Source organism: Athene cunicularia (genome assembly GCF_003259725.1).
Source record: "Athene cunicularia isolate RWA chromosome 10 unlocalized genomic scaffold, athCun1 chr10_part1, whole genome shotgun sequence".
In the NCBI taxonomy this organism is placed as follows: Eukaryota; Metazoa; Chordata; class Aves; order Strigiformes; family Strigidae; genus Athene; species Athene cunicularia.
Genome location: NW_020799112.1, coordinates 11,222,142 through 11,238,536, shown reverse-complemented (window position 1 = coordinate 11,238,536; position 16,395 = coordinate 11,222,142). Strand labels below are relative to the sequence as shown.

At 37.8% G+C, this 16,395-nt stretch overlaps 1 protein-coding gene across 1 annotated transcript in view; it reads right to left on the bottom strand.

Annotated features, from left to right (window-relative positions):
* Positions 1-15,274, bottom strand: part of CERS3 (ceramide synthase 3) — a 45,207-nt gene extending 29,933 nt beyond the window's left edge. The window contains exons 1-2 of the mRNA XM_026856345.1: positions 15,229-15,274; positions 368-550 (exon numbers count right to left, since the gene is read on the bottom strand). Of these exons, the coding sequence (XP_026712146.1) occupies positions 368-550; positions 15,229-15,233 (188 nt within the window). The 5' untranslated portion in view covers positions 15,234-15,274. The remainder of the gene's footprint in view (positions 1-367; positions 551-15,228) is intronic.
* Positions 15,275-16,395: the final 1,121 nt, after the last annotated feature.

Here is a 16,395-nt window from a genome sequence, read left to right as displayed (position 1 = left end):
GGTTTGGAGGACAAATACCTCTACGCTTCCACCAAAGGAGAAAAAGCAGAAGGAAACCCAAATGGGTTTGTATTAATTATATCTCTAGCAAAAGAAGATAATTAGAACTATCCAAACACTGTTCTAGAAAAGCAAAATAGAAATATTTTCTTTCTAGATTGGACCACAACCATATGTTCTTAACAGTGAAAATATTTCCCAATTTTTCTCCAGTCATATTATCTCTACTAGATCCTTCCAGCAAACCACCAACTAATCCTCCTTTATAAAAACATAAGAACATTGATCTAAAGATATTTTATTTTTAAAAAAAATTTGGCATTAATGAAGATTAACATTAGCATTAAATTATGTTAATGTTTCTTACCTTTCACTGAAGAATCGGATAATCAGCAGTACAAAAGCATATGGTATTGTAGCATATAACTGATGTGGCTTGGGAAAGACAAGTCCCTCACGGTCTACAAAATGTGCCCATGTGACATTGACAGGCATCCAGATATTCTCCCACCAGAACCAGCTGTTGAGCGTCTTAAATATGTGCGCCATGCTAAGCAAATAAAGACATAATTACAAATTATTCCCAATGTATTAAAAAGAAAATGCATTAAATAAAACACATTGATCCTTGTGTAGAACAATGATTCTCAGCTGGCAGGACATTTCCTGAAGGTAAGGTACAAGCAGATGAGGCTCACATCCTACTTGCAAGCACTGTAGAGATACTCAACGTCCCCAGACTAAATCAACAGACCCAGCCAGTAAAGTCAGTTTTCTCAAGAAAAAAAAAAAAAGGAAAAAGAAAATAAAAAAAAGTTACAGGAAGCTGAAATCCCGTTGGTTTAGAGCATGTAAGTGGGATTATAATTGAGCAGAAGATAAAATAGTGCTAAATTTTGAGCTGGTATAAACTGATGGATCTTAGAAATCTGTAGGAGGGGAGATAACCTGCGGTCTCATTTCAGTCACTCACACTAGACCTGGTCAAATGTTTTGCAATAATAATTTACACTCTATAATACCAATCCACAAAAGATACTGAAGAGAACTAATCTTCCCTAGGCTGCCCTTGTAAACGAAATATAAGTAGCTGGAAGAGTGAAAAAGAAATGAGAAAGTCCAGGGGGTGACTTGGTTCCATAATAACAAAGATATTTTGCTGTTGAATTACTACTGATTAATATGCTAATGGAAATACACACCTCAATTCTGATTTTGCAAACACGTGTGCACAGGACCAAGTATAAAAATTATGGTGCACAGCAAACTTTTCTGGGGATTTACAGGAAATACTACGATTTAACTGTGATCAAATCCTAGATCAGGACAAAATGTCTAAAATCAGTTATTGTAGAAAAAAAAAAAAATCACTTAAATCAAAACATTTTATTCTTTAAAAGTCTCATTTTTAACCTTTGCATTCTACGTTATATATTTAGAAATTTCCGTTATCCCTCATTTAGTTGTGAAGATTTTACAGTACAAATGTTATATATCCTATAAATATACTCTAAAATTGAATAAAAATAGAAGTTATTAAAATATTTTCCATAAGGCTGAAATAAGTAATTTTTCTATAATTTCTAGAAGTAATAAATCTAAATAACTTTTACCATACTAAAATTTCCTGCAAACTAGAAAAAAACCGTGAGGAAATAACTGATTTCACTGGACCAGTTTCAATGAGGAAATAGTTGAGTTGGGAGAATTTCAACCAAGTCTCCTCACAGCATTAGACACCCACCGGAAGATCTCACAGCGATATATTCATGTAGGATCAAGTGACAAAATCAAACCATGCTGACAGTAATTCAGGCCTTTCCGTAGTCCTCCATATTTGAGCAGGGCCACACAACTTTAGTTTTGCCTGCAGCCACACATTATCTTCCACCCATGCTGGATCAGGGCACCGTGCTCAGTGCGCTCGCACCACCTCTCACTTGTAGCCAGCAAACAGAGCTGAGGTAACAGACACTGAGTCAATTTACTGGCCAAGCACAGTAGTCAGTATTGAAATATTAATAACCCGGCCATTTAATCTTTTTAAATGCCAAGAGGGGACAGTAAAAACCTACTGAATGAATTGTGTGTGTATAAGCAAATGCAGAAATGAAGGAGGGAGAAATCATAATTGTTCCTGCACTGAGATTTCACGTGCCAAGTTTCAGCCTAGAGCAATTTTTTACTGCTGAATTATAAACTCCTGGAAGTAGGGATTTATAACGAGGCTGCTAACAGACCCTTAACTACAGCTAGCAGGCGCCATGATAATGAAGCAGGGCTTTGAAACATGACGTTTTAGGTCAGACAGAAAGGCTTGCAGACAAACTGCTCTAGAAGACCAGGGGAGAGACTCATTATACAGTTCCACTTCCTAATACATCTATATTTTTAAACTAGACTGTGCATTGCAAACTATCACAAACTGTAATAAAAAGAGGCGTCTATTATAACACAGCAGAAAGAGCACTAACAGTTGGATTATGGTGAGATGGGCTGTGACTGAATATGTACCCAAAACCACCTAAATCCTAAAAAAACCCAGCAGTGCGTACTTTCAAACGGGATTCTTGGGATTTAACTCATGTTTTCCTTCCACACATGGATGCCTTACCATATGACTCCTTTTTCAAGTTTTAAACTAGTAAATAAATCTCTATCAAACTAAGCTCATAAGCACGTGCTTCATCTTAAAATTTAAGGGAATTCAGGGATTTGGGGTGTGATCTAGAATCCACAGATTTCAGTAGAAATCCCCCCTCACAAACACCAGACTCAGAAAGGTGGCTTCTCTTCTCTGAAACTTTCTTCTGTAATCCCCTGTATTTGTACCAGGTCTTGCCTGGCACACAGGGGCTTAGACCATCCCTGATGAACATTGTCCAGGTAATTTTTAGAAAACTGTTGATGAGATCCCGCATCTACCTGCAACCTATTCTTATGTTTCATTACCCTTAAATTGCATGTTCACCCTACATTCAACCTATGTCTTCACTGCAGCAAATCAGACCATTTCCTGGGCAATACTGGAGATTTCCATCTTCATAATAGCAGCTGTTTAAGTAGTTGAGCTGTTTTCCTGTCTCCCTGCAGCATCAGTTCTCATCATGAGGTTCCTGGAGCACCTGGCAGGTGAGGAGGTCCTTCCAGAGACACCTGGGCAGCAGTGACCTGAACATTTTAGTTTCTGTTCTCTTAAATGGCTGACAGCTATGGCTGTGTGATTAAGTAGTTTTATCCCTCCTTAAACCATGGAGAACCTGAAACATGTAGGAACTTCATAAATACTATTTTGTCACATACCTCATATACAAGCACAAGCAAGGTTCTCTTCTGCTGTACTACAAATAAGCTGTGTCCCTTTCAGCTTGCTGAGAAATATCCCATGAAACCCACGAGGGGGGGTTTATATTTTTCTGTGTGAAAAAGCAGCAAATACCTGACAGAAGTCTCCATCTCAGGAAGCACCACTCAAAGCAAACTAAGCAGGAATAGCTCAGCACTAGATTTATTTACCACCTCCTGCTCCACAAATACATACTTGCTACTTCCTAGGAACCTTGATTAAAATCAGTATTGGAACTCAATTATACTTCTAAAGATGAACCCATCTATTATGCCATCCCCTCCACCAAGAAGGTTCTTCTAATGTTCCCACAGCATCACCAATACAAATAATCCAGCTCTATGGTTTACTCACCACATCTACAGCAATCACCATTTCAAACGCTAATCCTCATTATTAGCTTTCTCCACATTACGACTTGACCACTTCATTCTAAATTATTTACTTTGAAGCTTTTGACCCTACACAACGGCTGTGTAAATCATGACAGAATAGGTCAGAAGATGGAGAAAAGGAGACAGAACAGACATCATTTGTCTAAGGCGTGCTTTGTCTGTTAGAAAAACCATAGCTGCCATTTGCCAATCTCCTCCTCCTGATTACCACCTGCTGGGATAGTAAATTAGCATGACTACTCAGAATCCTTAATCCCACATCTGTGTCAATTCACCAAGCAGAGAGGGCAAATTCTGCTTTTGAAACAGGTAAACCATCAGGTTAAATGCACACTGCCAGTGCCAGAGGAAAGACAATTTTCCTGTTACTGTTTGCATGTTTTTTCTGGAAAAAAGGTTTTGCCCCCACAAGGGCTACTGTTCTGGCATATTACACATAGGCCAACCTCAAACATCTGCATATATTTTAAATTATGCTGTCTATACTGTTTAGCTTCAGTTTTAACCCAAAGATTTTTGGCAGCTTGTTAAACCCTAATGGGTTAGGAAGGCCATAAAGACTTACACTGGAAACACCTCTTCAAGTGCCCACAGTGTGAGTGGGAAAGGGAAGGCATCCACTACAGGTCCTCTTGGGGAAGGGCCTAATAAAGAGGCAGAAGTCTTACAGCTGCCCCTTCTGCCACCCAGGGGCTACGAGCAGTGATGGTGAGGTAGACAGGCATTTCCACATATAGTGCCCAAAACCTGGATGGGAAATTGGAGAACCAGTTTCTTATTACTTGGGTGAATGGAGGGTGTTTTGCAACACGCTCGTTTTGTGCTGCTGAGAAATTTTCACCTCCAGAAGGTCAGTGACTGTGGTCCTTGGGACCCGGTTTCATTTCCATAGTACATCAGCATCAAACTAGAGGATACTTCCTTTTGTCAGGAGCTCGTTGCCACACAAAGGCATGTGTTCCAGTGTAACCACAAGTGGTGGCAACCAGTTCCAGTGCTGGGATCAGGCTGTAGATACTGGATTTCAAGGGCAGCTGATCTTTTTAGTTTACATAAACTGTCACAAGTTGTCATTCATCCCTCACACACGTTACTTCCAAAGAACAGGCAGTGGATGCAAAGGCTCAGCTTCTCCTGATTTTGGACCAGCTCTAACAAGAAACTTCAAAGCCTACCCAGCCTGAAACTCCTACTGCTAAGAGTGCTGAGCTCAGAGATTGTTTTTTCCTTACAGCTCATAACAGCACCAAGCAAGCAAGATGTGTTGAGTGAGAAATGACAACAGCTGATTGACCCATACTCTGCCCAACCTAGGGTGAAGAAAACCCTGCTTCTTTCCAGATTCCTATCCATACACCACCACTGCCAACATTATTGTCACTGACAAATCAGTGCCCTTGCTCTAGAAGGATCTAAAAGTCAGTATAGCAATAAAATGAAGATACTTTATAAAACTGGAAATTTCTCTTGCATCTTGGAAATTAAATATTCCAAATACAGAAATCTGATCACCTGCTTGCTAAGGAAGGATCTCCTCTGTAGCCTAATCTAGTTTTAAATGGTCTAGTGCAAAACAGGAAAATCAGGAATTGTTACTTCAGGGACTGCATCCTTTATAATTAAAGGAAAGCCTACACAGTTGGGAAGTACCAATGTGAAATTTCTTTCAAAGCTCTGTTCTTTGGATCCTTGATATATTCAATTAAAAATAAAAAAATCTCTTTTTTTAATGCCATTAGCAAAGAAGGGCAAATTTTGATTTGACAGAAGCTATGTGGCTACATTTTGAAAAACAAATTCAGGAGCTACTTTGAAGTGAAATTTCTGGCTGCTACAGTCTGGGGAATGAATAAAAAGAAATAGAACCAAAGCTTTTTGTTCTCTGCACAAAAGCTCTTGCTTGCAAAAACTGCATTTCCAAAGCCAGAATTAAGAGAAGGCATATCCAGGTGTGAAGGATGTGTTAGGAGGATTTTCTACCCTTATTTACTGAATTAAAAACCCAATGGATCACCAACACAAACACGCAAGTGAAAGAAGCCTTGATTTCTCAAGCAGACTGTCTACTCAATGTGACTTCAGAGATGTAACAGGGAAAGAATAAAATCAGCAAAAAGCAAGAATAATATAAATCTCCTATTTCTTTCATTTGGTAGAACTGGTAAAGCTGGTACGGCGACTGTTGGAAAAAAATCAAGTCTCCCAGATATCAAAAGGGATAGCAAAGCTGTTCCAGGCTGTTAATCATCAACATTAAACCAAAATGGTTTGGAAGAGTAAATAAAGATCAGATCCACCATATCACAAGTTTTGCCTTTGGTTTTGCTTAAGACTGAGCAATATATACAATAGCTAACACAAGTTTCAGCAGTAGATGTGTTCTGCTAAAAATAGATAGCACACTGTTTACAGAGTATCCCAACAGCTATCATGAAATGGGGGAAAATATATGGGATCTACATTTTGTTGCTAACAGTTATGCCACCTTTTTCCTGCTGAGGATAGCAGCACTACCTTTAAAAAAATAAATCCCAAACCTACAGAAAAGTGAGTTTTCATAAAATCCAAGAGAACCCACACGTACAAACCATAACTCGCTTAGCATTTGTCTATATTCTGCCATACAGCCTTTCAAATGGACAACAGATGCTTTATAAATACATCTTCTGGACACACATGCAACTTGCAAATTTGAGAAATCCCAGGATGTGACACCAGATTAGCTTCTCCACTGATCATTTCTTATGCTAAAAACTTCCTAGTCCCTAAGGCAGTAAGAGCAACCCTGCCCTCCTCTGTTTTCTTCCACACAAACCCATTCATTCAGGCATCAGTTGTTAGTTTTAGGCATCTGGAGCTGTAGCCAACTGGAGACACTGCTTGTTCCTACTTCTTAGCACTGCTTTTTGTGTTTGATCGAGCAGTTTTGTGCCTAATTGGCATAAAAGGTTTGAACTATGGTTTGCAGAGGAAAGAACGGAATGAAGGATATTGGATTGATGCTACCATCTCTTTGCATCTTGTCTTTTTTCATCTTGTCCAAATGTGAAAATGTGATTCCAGTTAAATTCCACACAACCTGAGCCACAGTGTGAATGACATTTTACCAAGCCTACACATACATCCAGTGGCAGCACAGAATAAAAGAGCTGATGGATTTGGAGTTTCTCATGATAAAACACCGAAATACTCCATACACATAAAACAGCTGAATTAAGATTGCTGTGAGACCTTTAACTTCAAATTTACTCCCTAGCTTGTACAAATCTCCACTGTAAACAGTTTAAGTGCCTAGTTATAGGGCAATTAGAGTATTTTACTTCTTTTACTATTCTATCACATTACCTTGTAACTTGGTTACTATATCATAGCAGGCCAGAATAGCACTTTGAATAAATCTCAATTAAGGTGGCAAGTGAGTTTTATATTTTCCCCTGTCCTCAGGGGAGGTGGGGGAGGGGGGAAGGGGGGGAAGAGAACCAGACCCATTTGAAATAATTAATTTTCTGTGTGAAGGTTACCATGCTCTCTCTACTTAAAGGTAAATCATTTCTGAGCAGCTAAAATGTTTTTAGCTGGTCACAAGCAGCTGAGGAAAGTGAAATATAGTTACCACACTGTACAGTTACAGTGCAAACTATGTCTGCTTTTAAGCTTTGAAAATCCATAACATTGATAGTATTGGATAAAGGACTATGAAATAACTCAAATATATGCAATAATCTTGAGGCAGAAAAATAGTTATTGGGGAAAAAAAAGCGCCACATCCAAACTACAGGTTCTTAATAGATGCTTAAGTCTTAAAAGTTTCAACAGACCTAGAGGGACAGCATTGGTTGCTTTAAGAACTGCTAGTAACACTTGTCAGAATGTAAGGAAAAATCTTTTTAAGTATGACACTTTTCCCCAAATTACTGTTATTGGGGAAAGGTGCAAAAAATGAAAGATTTTTAGTAGCTTACCAAAATTTTATTTGAAATAAAAACCTGAAGTCTAACTTAAAACACTAAGTTATATAATGGAGATTTTACCAGAATTGTGAGCTTTCTTGGGCACTTATTGAAGATAAGGGTTAAGGGCAGAGAACAACAGAGCAGCATGTGGGTACCCAGTGCCAGAAGCAGCACATTATTAGAAGTACAACAGTACCACAAAACGTGTGGAGACAGCAGAACAGTAAGGAACTAGAGAGAGGACCTGAGGGTGCCCAGGCAAAGGTGGTTGGCTCCTCCACCTGCACAGTGGGTGACTCAAGGTTTCAAATTAGCCCTTGGGAGGCAGGGAAAGGGACAGGGCTGGCGCATTTGCGCTCTGGAAAACTGTCCTATTTGCAGCTTCCTGAAATGGGGTCTTCAGCTATCATGTACACGTGGGAACTCAAGCTTGTACCCTGACTTCGATGATTTCTACAGCACCCTGAACCAGCAATTAAACCGTCAGTTGTGCTCCACTGTTCTCAGTTCTCCTCCTGTTGGTTATCCCCTCCTCATGCAGTTTAACCTGCCTGGAGATTCTCCGCCCACAAAGCCAACTAGAGGAGGAGCCCAAACGTAACTGGTATTTCATTATTTCAGCCACTGCTTGGCATCCTTTTCATGTCCTAACAAATGTGAGAGAGATCTTCAGATAAATGTGTACCAGCATAGCCTCTTCATCAACAGTGGCACCCCACCTGAAGATTTGACTCAAGCTAGGAAGCTAGTTAAAAATAGGTACATATTACAAAAAGTAAGAGGAAAAAAATGAACAGGTTCCTCCATCTGAATATTACAGCATTATTAGGAGCAAACCCTTTCTGGCAGCTTGTTCCAATGTGTTATTGATAGCACTAACTTCTTCAGATCACCAACAAGTAAGTCTTATCAAAAACTCTGTTAAATGATTTCTCACAGAACATTTTTTTTTCTTAGCATTTTACAGAACAACATTAGAACTAGGTTTTTCAAGCGACCTAAATTCAAGCTTTGTTTATGTGATTACATTTACTTCATTAGCTAACATTATTTTCCCTATTAGTAGCTTTTCCTCCCTTCTAGTTCAGAAAGAAGTGCTCTTACAAGCACTTAATAGAATAATGACAGAAGTAGTAGAAAAGCAACCCTGCTACTGTAACCTGTACTACCTTTCTCTAAAATAAAAAGCAGTTCTCATAGGTTGGAATACTTGGTGACAACATATGAAATCTCATTAACACCTATTCCACTCATTCGCTGAAGACTATAAGAGTTACTCTAATTTTCCCTTATAAAAAAGACAATGTTAGAGAGCAGTGCATGATAACGATTCAGACCATGATCTGATGTAGGGAGGGAAAAAAAAAAAACCAAAAAACCAAACCCAGAACAGGAGAAAAAAAAAGAAAATAAATTCCTACCTTTATGATGTTGCAGCCAGAGAGCATAAGCACATTAGGAGGGAAGAGGCATTACGCTCACTACTTTGACAAAGGTAAACACGCCCTATCTACAAACTCTTCCAAATTCTTCAGAGACCCACCCAGCGAAGCTGCACTTCAAGATTTCTGACTGAAGGCAATCCTGACGTCATTTGTATCCACTCAGTGAAACTCGGGAGTAGTAACGCCAAGTGCCTTCCCTTAACGCTCGTTTCAACAGAGCAGGTGAAGAAATGTTTGAAGTCACATGGTATTTTGTTGCACGATGAGAATTTGTCTCAACTCATATTGCTCTATACACGCACGGGAGGATGCTGCGCCTGCTGACTGTGCAGAAAAGGAAATCCCAAATGCATCACTTCACACTGACATGGTTAGATGGGTTACTGGATAAAGTATGGGTTTTCAAATAGAGTTAGAGAAAGGTTTCTGCTCCTATTAACCAGCCTCAGGAATACATCCAGCCTCAATCAACTAAATGTTTTACAGAAAGTGTTCCAGTTCTAAGATATAAGGTGAAATTTTTAAAATTCCTAAAGCAGAGGGAAGCATACGCTGAGTTTACATTTGGTTAGAGATACCATACAAACATGAAAATTTTACCTAACCCTGTGTGATTTTTTTTTTTTTTTAAATTCCATGACTAAGCAGTAAGGCTGAAAGTCATTCCTCACCAGCTCTTCCCAGTCTCAAATAACAAGTAACAGCATTCACAAGTGCTGGCATTACTTAGTAATTGGGCAGGCAGGACACCTTAATGTTGTTTGAAAGGAAGGAGAGAACCTCAGCAACAAGCCAGAAGCAGAGAGGAACCTCTTATTAGCTCTTTCTTCCTGCTTGCAGCCAGCAAACAGCAACCCATGAAATAGGAACAGACATGTCCAAGCTGAACCAAAGTTTCACCTCCCCCAGAACACTGTCTCTGAGGGAAGCTAATGGCAGATGGCTACACAAGAGCACAAGGAGAGAATAAACACAAAATAGTAACTGCCAGTACCCCCAGCCTTCAGTAGTTCGGGGCCCACAGGCTTCCTAACCCACAGATGGTGTCTGTGTAAATAACACTGGAGAGGTTCCTCCCCTCCGCCACCTTAATTTCCACAACTCCTTTTGAGTATATTGAAACTTCCAACATAATCCATAAGACCACAATAGAAGATGTGATGCAGGCAATACCTGGATCCTGTTCATTTATTTCCCTCCAGATAAAAGTTTTATTTTGTTCATATAGCTTTTTTTTTCCTTCTTCTTGAGGATTTTCTACTTTGCAGCTATTGCAAGTCTTCAGTCCTTCCATAAAACTGGGAGTGGTGTTCAAATGAGCTGATGCACCAGAGAAATATTAAACATGACGGATTATTTCAGAAGGTAGTATTATGGCTTTGCTGTTGCTTTAAACTACCTCCATACTTTCCCACATCTGAACCACTAGTATGAACCAAGCAGAACACTGAGGAACACTTTGCCAATTAGGAAAGCCTAGAGCAAGGTGATTCACACAGCACTTGGCTAATACTGTGCCAGTAATATAACAGGTAATTGCCTGAAACGCCTCTTTCTTATGCCTCAATCCATGATTTCTCCACTGTTAGAGCAAATTGCAAAAAACACATTTGTTTTACTGGAGCAAATGTGAGGCTACTACAAATAATAAAATGGGAAAAAAATGTTTTTACATACTTTTTGAGGAGCATTTGTTAGGTAGGATGCACCACATACACAGGACTATTACAAGATTCAAGATACTGCATGGTAAACAACAAGCTAACCATACCCTCTGGATTAAAGCTGCCCACTGACCTGTCAATTACTGCTGAACTTTCATAGTACTTATCCTTCAGGTATCTTAAATCTGAATGTTGTAAAAGAGAAAACCAAGCAAGAAACCACCTTCGTCTGTACATCTCGCTGAGAAAGAAAATATCTAAGCGTTACTACTCCTTAATTGCAGTATAACACCTACTCAGTCATACAGCAATTAAATATAACTAAATAATGGAGGCATGTATTTGACCCAAATAATTATTTCACATACCACTAGAAATTATTTATAAGTTTTCACTGAAAAAAAAATATTAGAACAAAACAAGGAAAAACCCACAAAATGTACTTCTTTCCATTTCCAACCAGTTAAATACATATATTAAATTACAGTGAATCCACACACTGGATGTGAGCTTTGACATGAACTTCTAAGCAGTTACATAAGAAAGATTATAGTATTAGTTAAGCTTCTCAGTAGAGAAAACCTCTCAGCAAATTTGAGTCTGTATTAAATCTTAAACTTCTAGAAGCAGAGCTGTTGTGTATGACTGCACCTGCAGGGGGAAGAAGAAATAAAACAACAACCAAACAAAATAAACACAAAACAAAAAAAATTCATCTGTTGGCTCCCTAGATAACTATTCTAAATATACTGCCTATTAGTACCTGGTCATTTTTGCTAATTGATTATCTCAATGGCAGACAATTAATCAAATCTCGGTCATATGTATACACAGAGAAAAAGTAGAGATCAATCTGATCTAATAATAATTTGGACCCTGAATTCTCTTTTCACCACCAGTGAAACCCATCTGTTTGCCATCTGGCATTCCTTCAAGATTAAGGTAAAAGAATTTGATATTCCTATACTTTTTGCTCCTCAAGAATCAACAGATATCTGAAAAGAAATAATTCCAAGTCACATGTTCAAGAACATCAATATAACAATTCATAATCTTGCAATCTGTAGTTTAAAAGCTAAACTCTTCTTCACAGGAATTTGTATCTTCCTCCTAATATACCAACCTTACCCTACATAAAAGGGATGAAGAAGTCCATTTACAGTCCCGCTAAAAGCTTTCTCCTTGAGACCCTTCTTACTAGGAAGGATGACCTGATTCATAATCCATGCAGGCTTTTAAGGAAGGAGAGATTAATTTCTAATTAATTAATAATTATATCTATCATAATTGAAGATTAAATACCTGATTTTGAACAAAGCAAATATTAAGGTAATAAATAGTTATCGTACATGAATGCCATTGTGGAACTAAATCAGGAATACATGCAGTTTGAACACATAGGCTGCTATCTTCAAAATGCTTAAATCTTTTTGAATTATTGTTTCAGAACATGGTTCCTGTTAATTTTAATAAGAATTGGAAAGCTCAATACTTTGAGAATCTGGGTCTTAATAACAAGAAGGAAAATGACAATTGAATAAAAAGGGGATATCAGTAGCAATACTGAAAGGATAAAGACAGTGGAGAGAAGTGAAGAACACTAACACACTCTACTGCTGACCCATCACTTCACTGAAACGCAGAGAACAGGATTATTAATAGGCTTCAAATATGCCTTAGGAAAAAGCCTCCAGGAAGAAACATTGACACTACCTAAGGACTATTTTCTAACCAATTTCTCTCACACACTTAACAATTGAGGGATATAAATACCACAACTTATGCTACTACTTTCAAGGTGTTACATACTCCTGGCTGTATTTCATTTAAATACTGTGTATCGATAAGTCTCCACGACAGCAATTAAAACACTCTCATATCTAGAAGCACGAAGAGGTACGTGTGATTTAGTGAAGAATTAATCTGGTTACAGTTTGGTCAGCATTCTTTATATAAAATCCTGGTCTGTTTTGTCTTTAAGTTATGCTTCATGAGAAGATTTTTTTTTCTTTCCCCTTGACTTAGCATCAACTTGTCCGCACTTGCCAAATTCACCTTTCTAGTAACCAGAAACACTAGAGCAATTCAAATGTAAATGTAGATCTAGGAAGGTATTTTCACCAAGTATGTTCTGAAATGTTTGAAAAGGTAAATTTAAGCAAGAAAGTAACTTCAGTTGCTCACATTTATATTAAACAGTATGTTAAAACTTGCATGCTACTCTTAAAATCTTAGGAAGAACAAATGTATATAAGGATTGACTTGTACAGTTCACCCTTTCCACTCCAAATACAGCACTGCAAATTCACTCAAAACACCTGTGTGCTATTACTGTCTTAAGATGCAGGAAACCACAAAATCTTCTGGCTGCAACACTAGAGATTTAACAATTAGTCCAATCAATTAATTCAGAGAGTTTTTTCAATTCATTTCCAACAGTCCAAATAATATAGGATTAAAAAAAAAGATGCCTTGTTGGTCTTCAGAGCTGGAAGCACTGGTTTAACAGCTGTATGAAAATAAGCCTCAGCAATTTGTAACACTTGCACATTAGACAACGCTGCATATGCTGTTTGATTACATTACTATAAGACTTAGAGCACCAATCTTTACCCATCCAGAGAACACAAGTGCAAAATAACAGCATTTGCTTGGTGAAACTGTAAGGCAATCCCTTTGATGCTTTACAGACAGAAAATCCCCCCTCTGCATCAGTTCATAATGGAAAATTACAGAAAACACTGGCATCATACTGGTAAATATTTTTAGCTTAGGTGAAGAAACACTCCTTTAGTATTCTTCAACAGAATATTGGTCCCTCTAAGTACTATATTCACCCTTGAGGAGAGAATTTAAAAAAAAAAAAAAGTTTTTACATTTGCTGCATAATGGATCTTTGCCTAATTCTCGCAGCAGCCATAGCAGTGTCAGCAGAAAGAGAACACCATTTCATACATGATTTTCTTGAAGAATATAAAGACTATTGAGGAAGCCAAGTACTGGAGATAAATTTCCAAAAAGCATTCATTTCTGTTTCAGTTAAATCCCTACATGAAATATCTATAAAAAGCTCTGTAGTAAGAAGTTACTCTAAGAGCTGACAAATTTTGAAAGACTACATTTGAAGATAAAGCTAGCAAGCCAAGGGTGAACATTGTGAATGTAGAAATAAGCATGCAGGATTTTGTCATGTGACGACAAATATGTTTTACTTAATCAGTACATGCTGTTTTGATAAATAGGCTTCAAAATCTTATCCATTGTTTTCTATGTAGTGATTGCTTTCTCCAAAGTAGGTATGGACATTTGGAGGCTCTTTGAAGCTCCACAGAAAATCTTTCAGGTTTCAACTCTCTAGCACCAGGATGAGATGGGCAGGTTCCTGGACAACCTCAACTAGCAGCGAGAACTCCTGACATAGGTTCAGGACACTTAAATACAAACCTTCCCTAAAACCTTTTAAGGAAGCCAATATTCAGCAGTGCAACTACTTTTGAGGTTGTGTGTGCTACTTTTTCGAACATTTCACAATTCTTCCAAATCTTCCCTCTCAAAGGACACTGCTGACTGACAAAACCCATGTTTTGCAGCACAGGTAAGTAGGAACCAGTAATAACTTAAGGATATTCTAATTCTTCATGCAAGCTTTTTACCACAAAATATACTGTTCCTTCCTTCCTTGCTGTATGTAAAAAGCAGCGAGCCAGCTTGTCTATTAAAGAGTGTCTCTGACAGTTATCAGCAATACACTCATTTGCACAACATTTTAAAAAGACAGTGACTTGGAAAAGCTTAAGACCTAGAGATGCTTCTCAACCAAGTCCGGGTCCATACCTGCTGTTGAGCTGGTGATAATAAAAGACTGCCTATCATCCACACTGACACATACAATTGGCTTTAACAAGATTTCAGAGTAAACCAGGTAGCCTAAGAGTTGCATGAAATACAAGAATTAACAAATTCATTTGGACAACTCTTAAGGGAAAATACACAGAAATAAAATTGTAGTGCCCACCCTATCTTCACTCCTACTAACACTAAAAGGCTGTGATAAATACTTGATACTGACTTCAGACACCATCCTAGACTGACTTTGGAAGTACAAACAATGCTTATCCTGCAGTGACAAACCAGGGAAACACCAAGGGGTCTTATTCCAAGCTTTACATGAGTATTGTAAGTATAGAAATTCTCAAGGTTGGTTTTTATTCTTGTATTACAGGATTAAAGCTTGTATTATAAGTCTTAAAACTAGAATGGAAAGCCATCATAAAAATATTGGAGGAAATCTTGTTTGAAGAACCACAAGCATGGAACCACCTGGATTCAGCTGTAATTGCAATCAAGCTCTACAAATATTCAAGTTCAAAAATATTATTTTTAAAAAGCACATCCTGTAAGCAACTTCTAGTGCTAACTGCTTACCTCATTAAAGCATAATTTATTCTACTGATGTTCAAGATAAACTCCTCAGAACAACTGCACAGACATAAATGGAGACTGTGAACATATCAGATAAGTCCTCAGATAGAAAACTGCCTCCAGACAGATCACCTGATTTGGTCAGTGTCTTGCTTCGAAATAATACAAGAAGTGTTGTTGAGGTATCAATATACAAAGCTAAGGCACATCAACCTCAGTAATAACTGACCTAGCTCCTAAATGCTAATTTAACATGGGTAATAGGTTCTGCAGCTGAGTTAATCTGCTCTAGTAAATGAAGTAACAGCTCTACCTAAAAATTTGAGATAGTAAAAACTCACACCAATAAAAAACCAACAACCCCAAGCACCGCACTAATAGATTAAAATACAAATTCTTTTGCAAGGTGTTTTCTTTGTGCTAGACTTTTTGCATATAGCCACAGAACTACTAGCTACATTCACTGTTTACACTCATTTTGTGTTCAATAAAAAATAAAAGTTAACCCACATCAATTTTACTCCATCTCAGATCCTACAGTTCATAAACGGTAAAATATCAACACATTAAGGTATCTAGTTGCCAGATACAAACCACATTTACCCATTTTTACCACTAAAACATTTTGAGAATTAAAACAATGGCTTTCTGAGAAGTGAAACATGTGGGAATGATCACCACTAATAACCAACTGGGCACACTATCAACTTCATGCCTATAAGAATTAAATACAGTTGGATTGCAATTGGATTTGCTGTATTCAAAAAAATCAGAAGTTATGGTTCTTATACTTTCTAAATTCTGCACACTGTTCTGAGATGTCTAAACTTTTACTTAAAAAAAAAAAATGTTTACAGTTGTAATAATCACTGACAAAGACTAGCACTTAACAAAACCAAAATTACCTCCCCATTCTACCTTTCCCACCCTGCTTATCTTATCAGTGTCTGAGAAATACTGTTGTAATTCAGATACTTGCAACTGGCAAAGTATAGACCAAGAAATGCTGAACAATACTATGTTCAGTAAAAACAACAAAATTAATTAAAATGAACTAGTCAGCAAAGGCCCGATTAGAAGTGAGGACAGTGGAAAGGATTTCACTGAAATGTAAGTACCTACCTACATTTAAAATTGTGATCTTGAGAAACTCTTGCTCAACTGCCATGC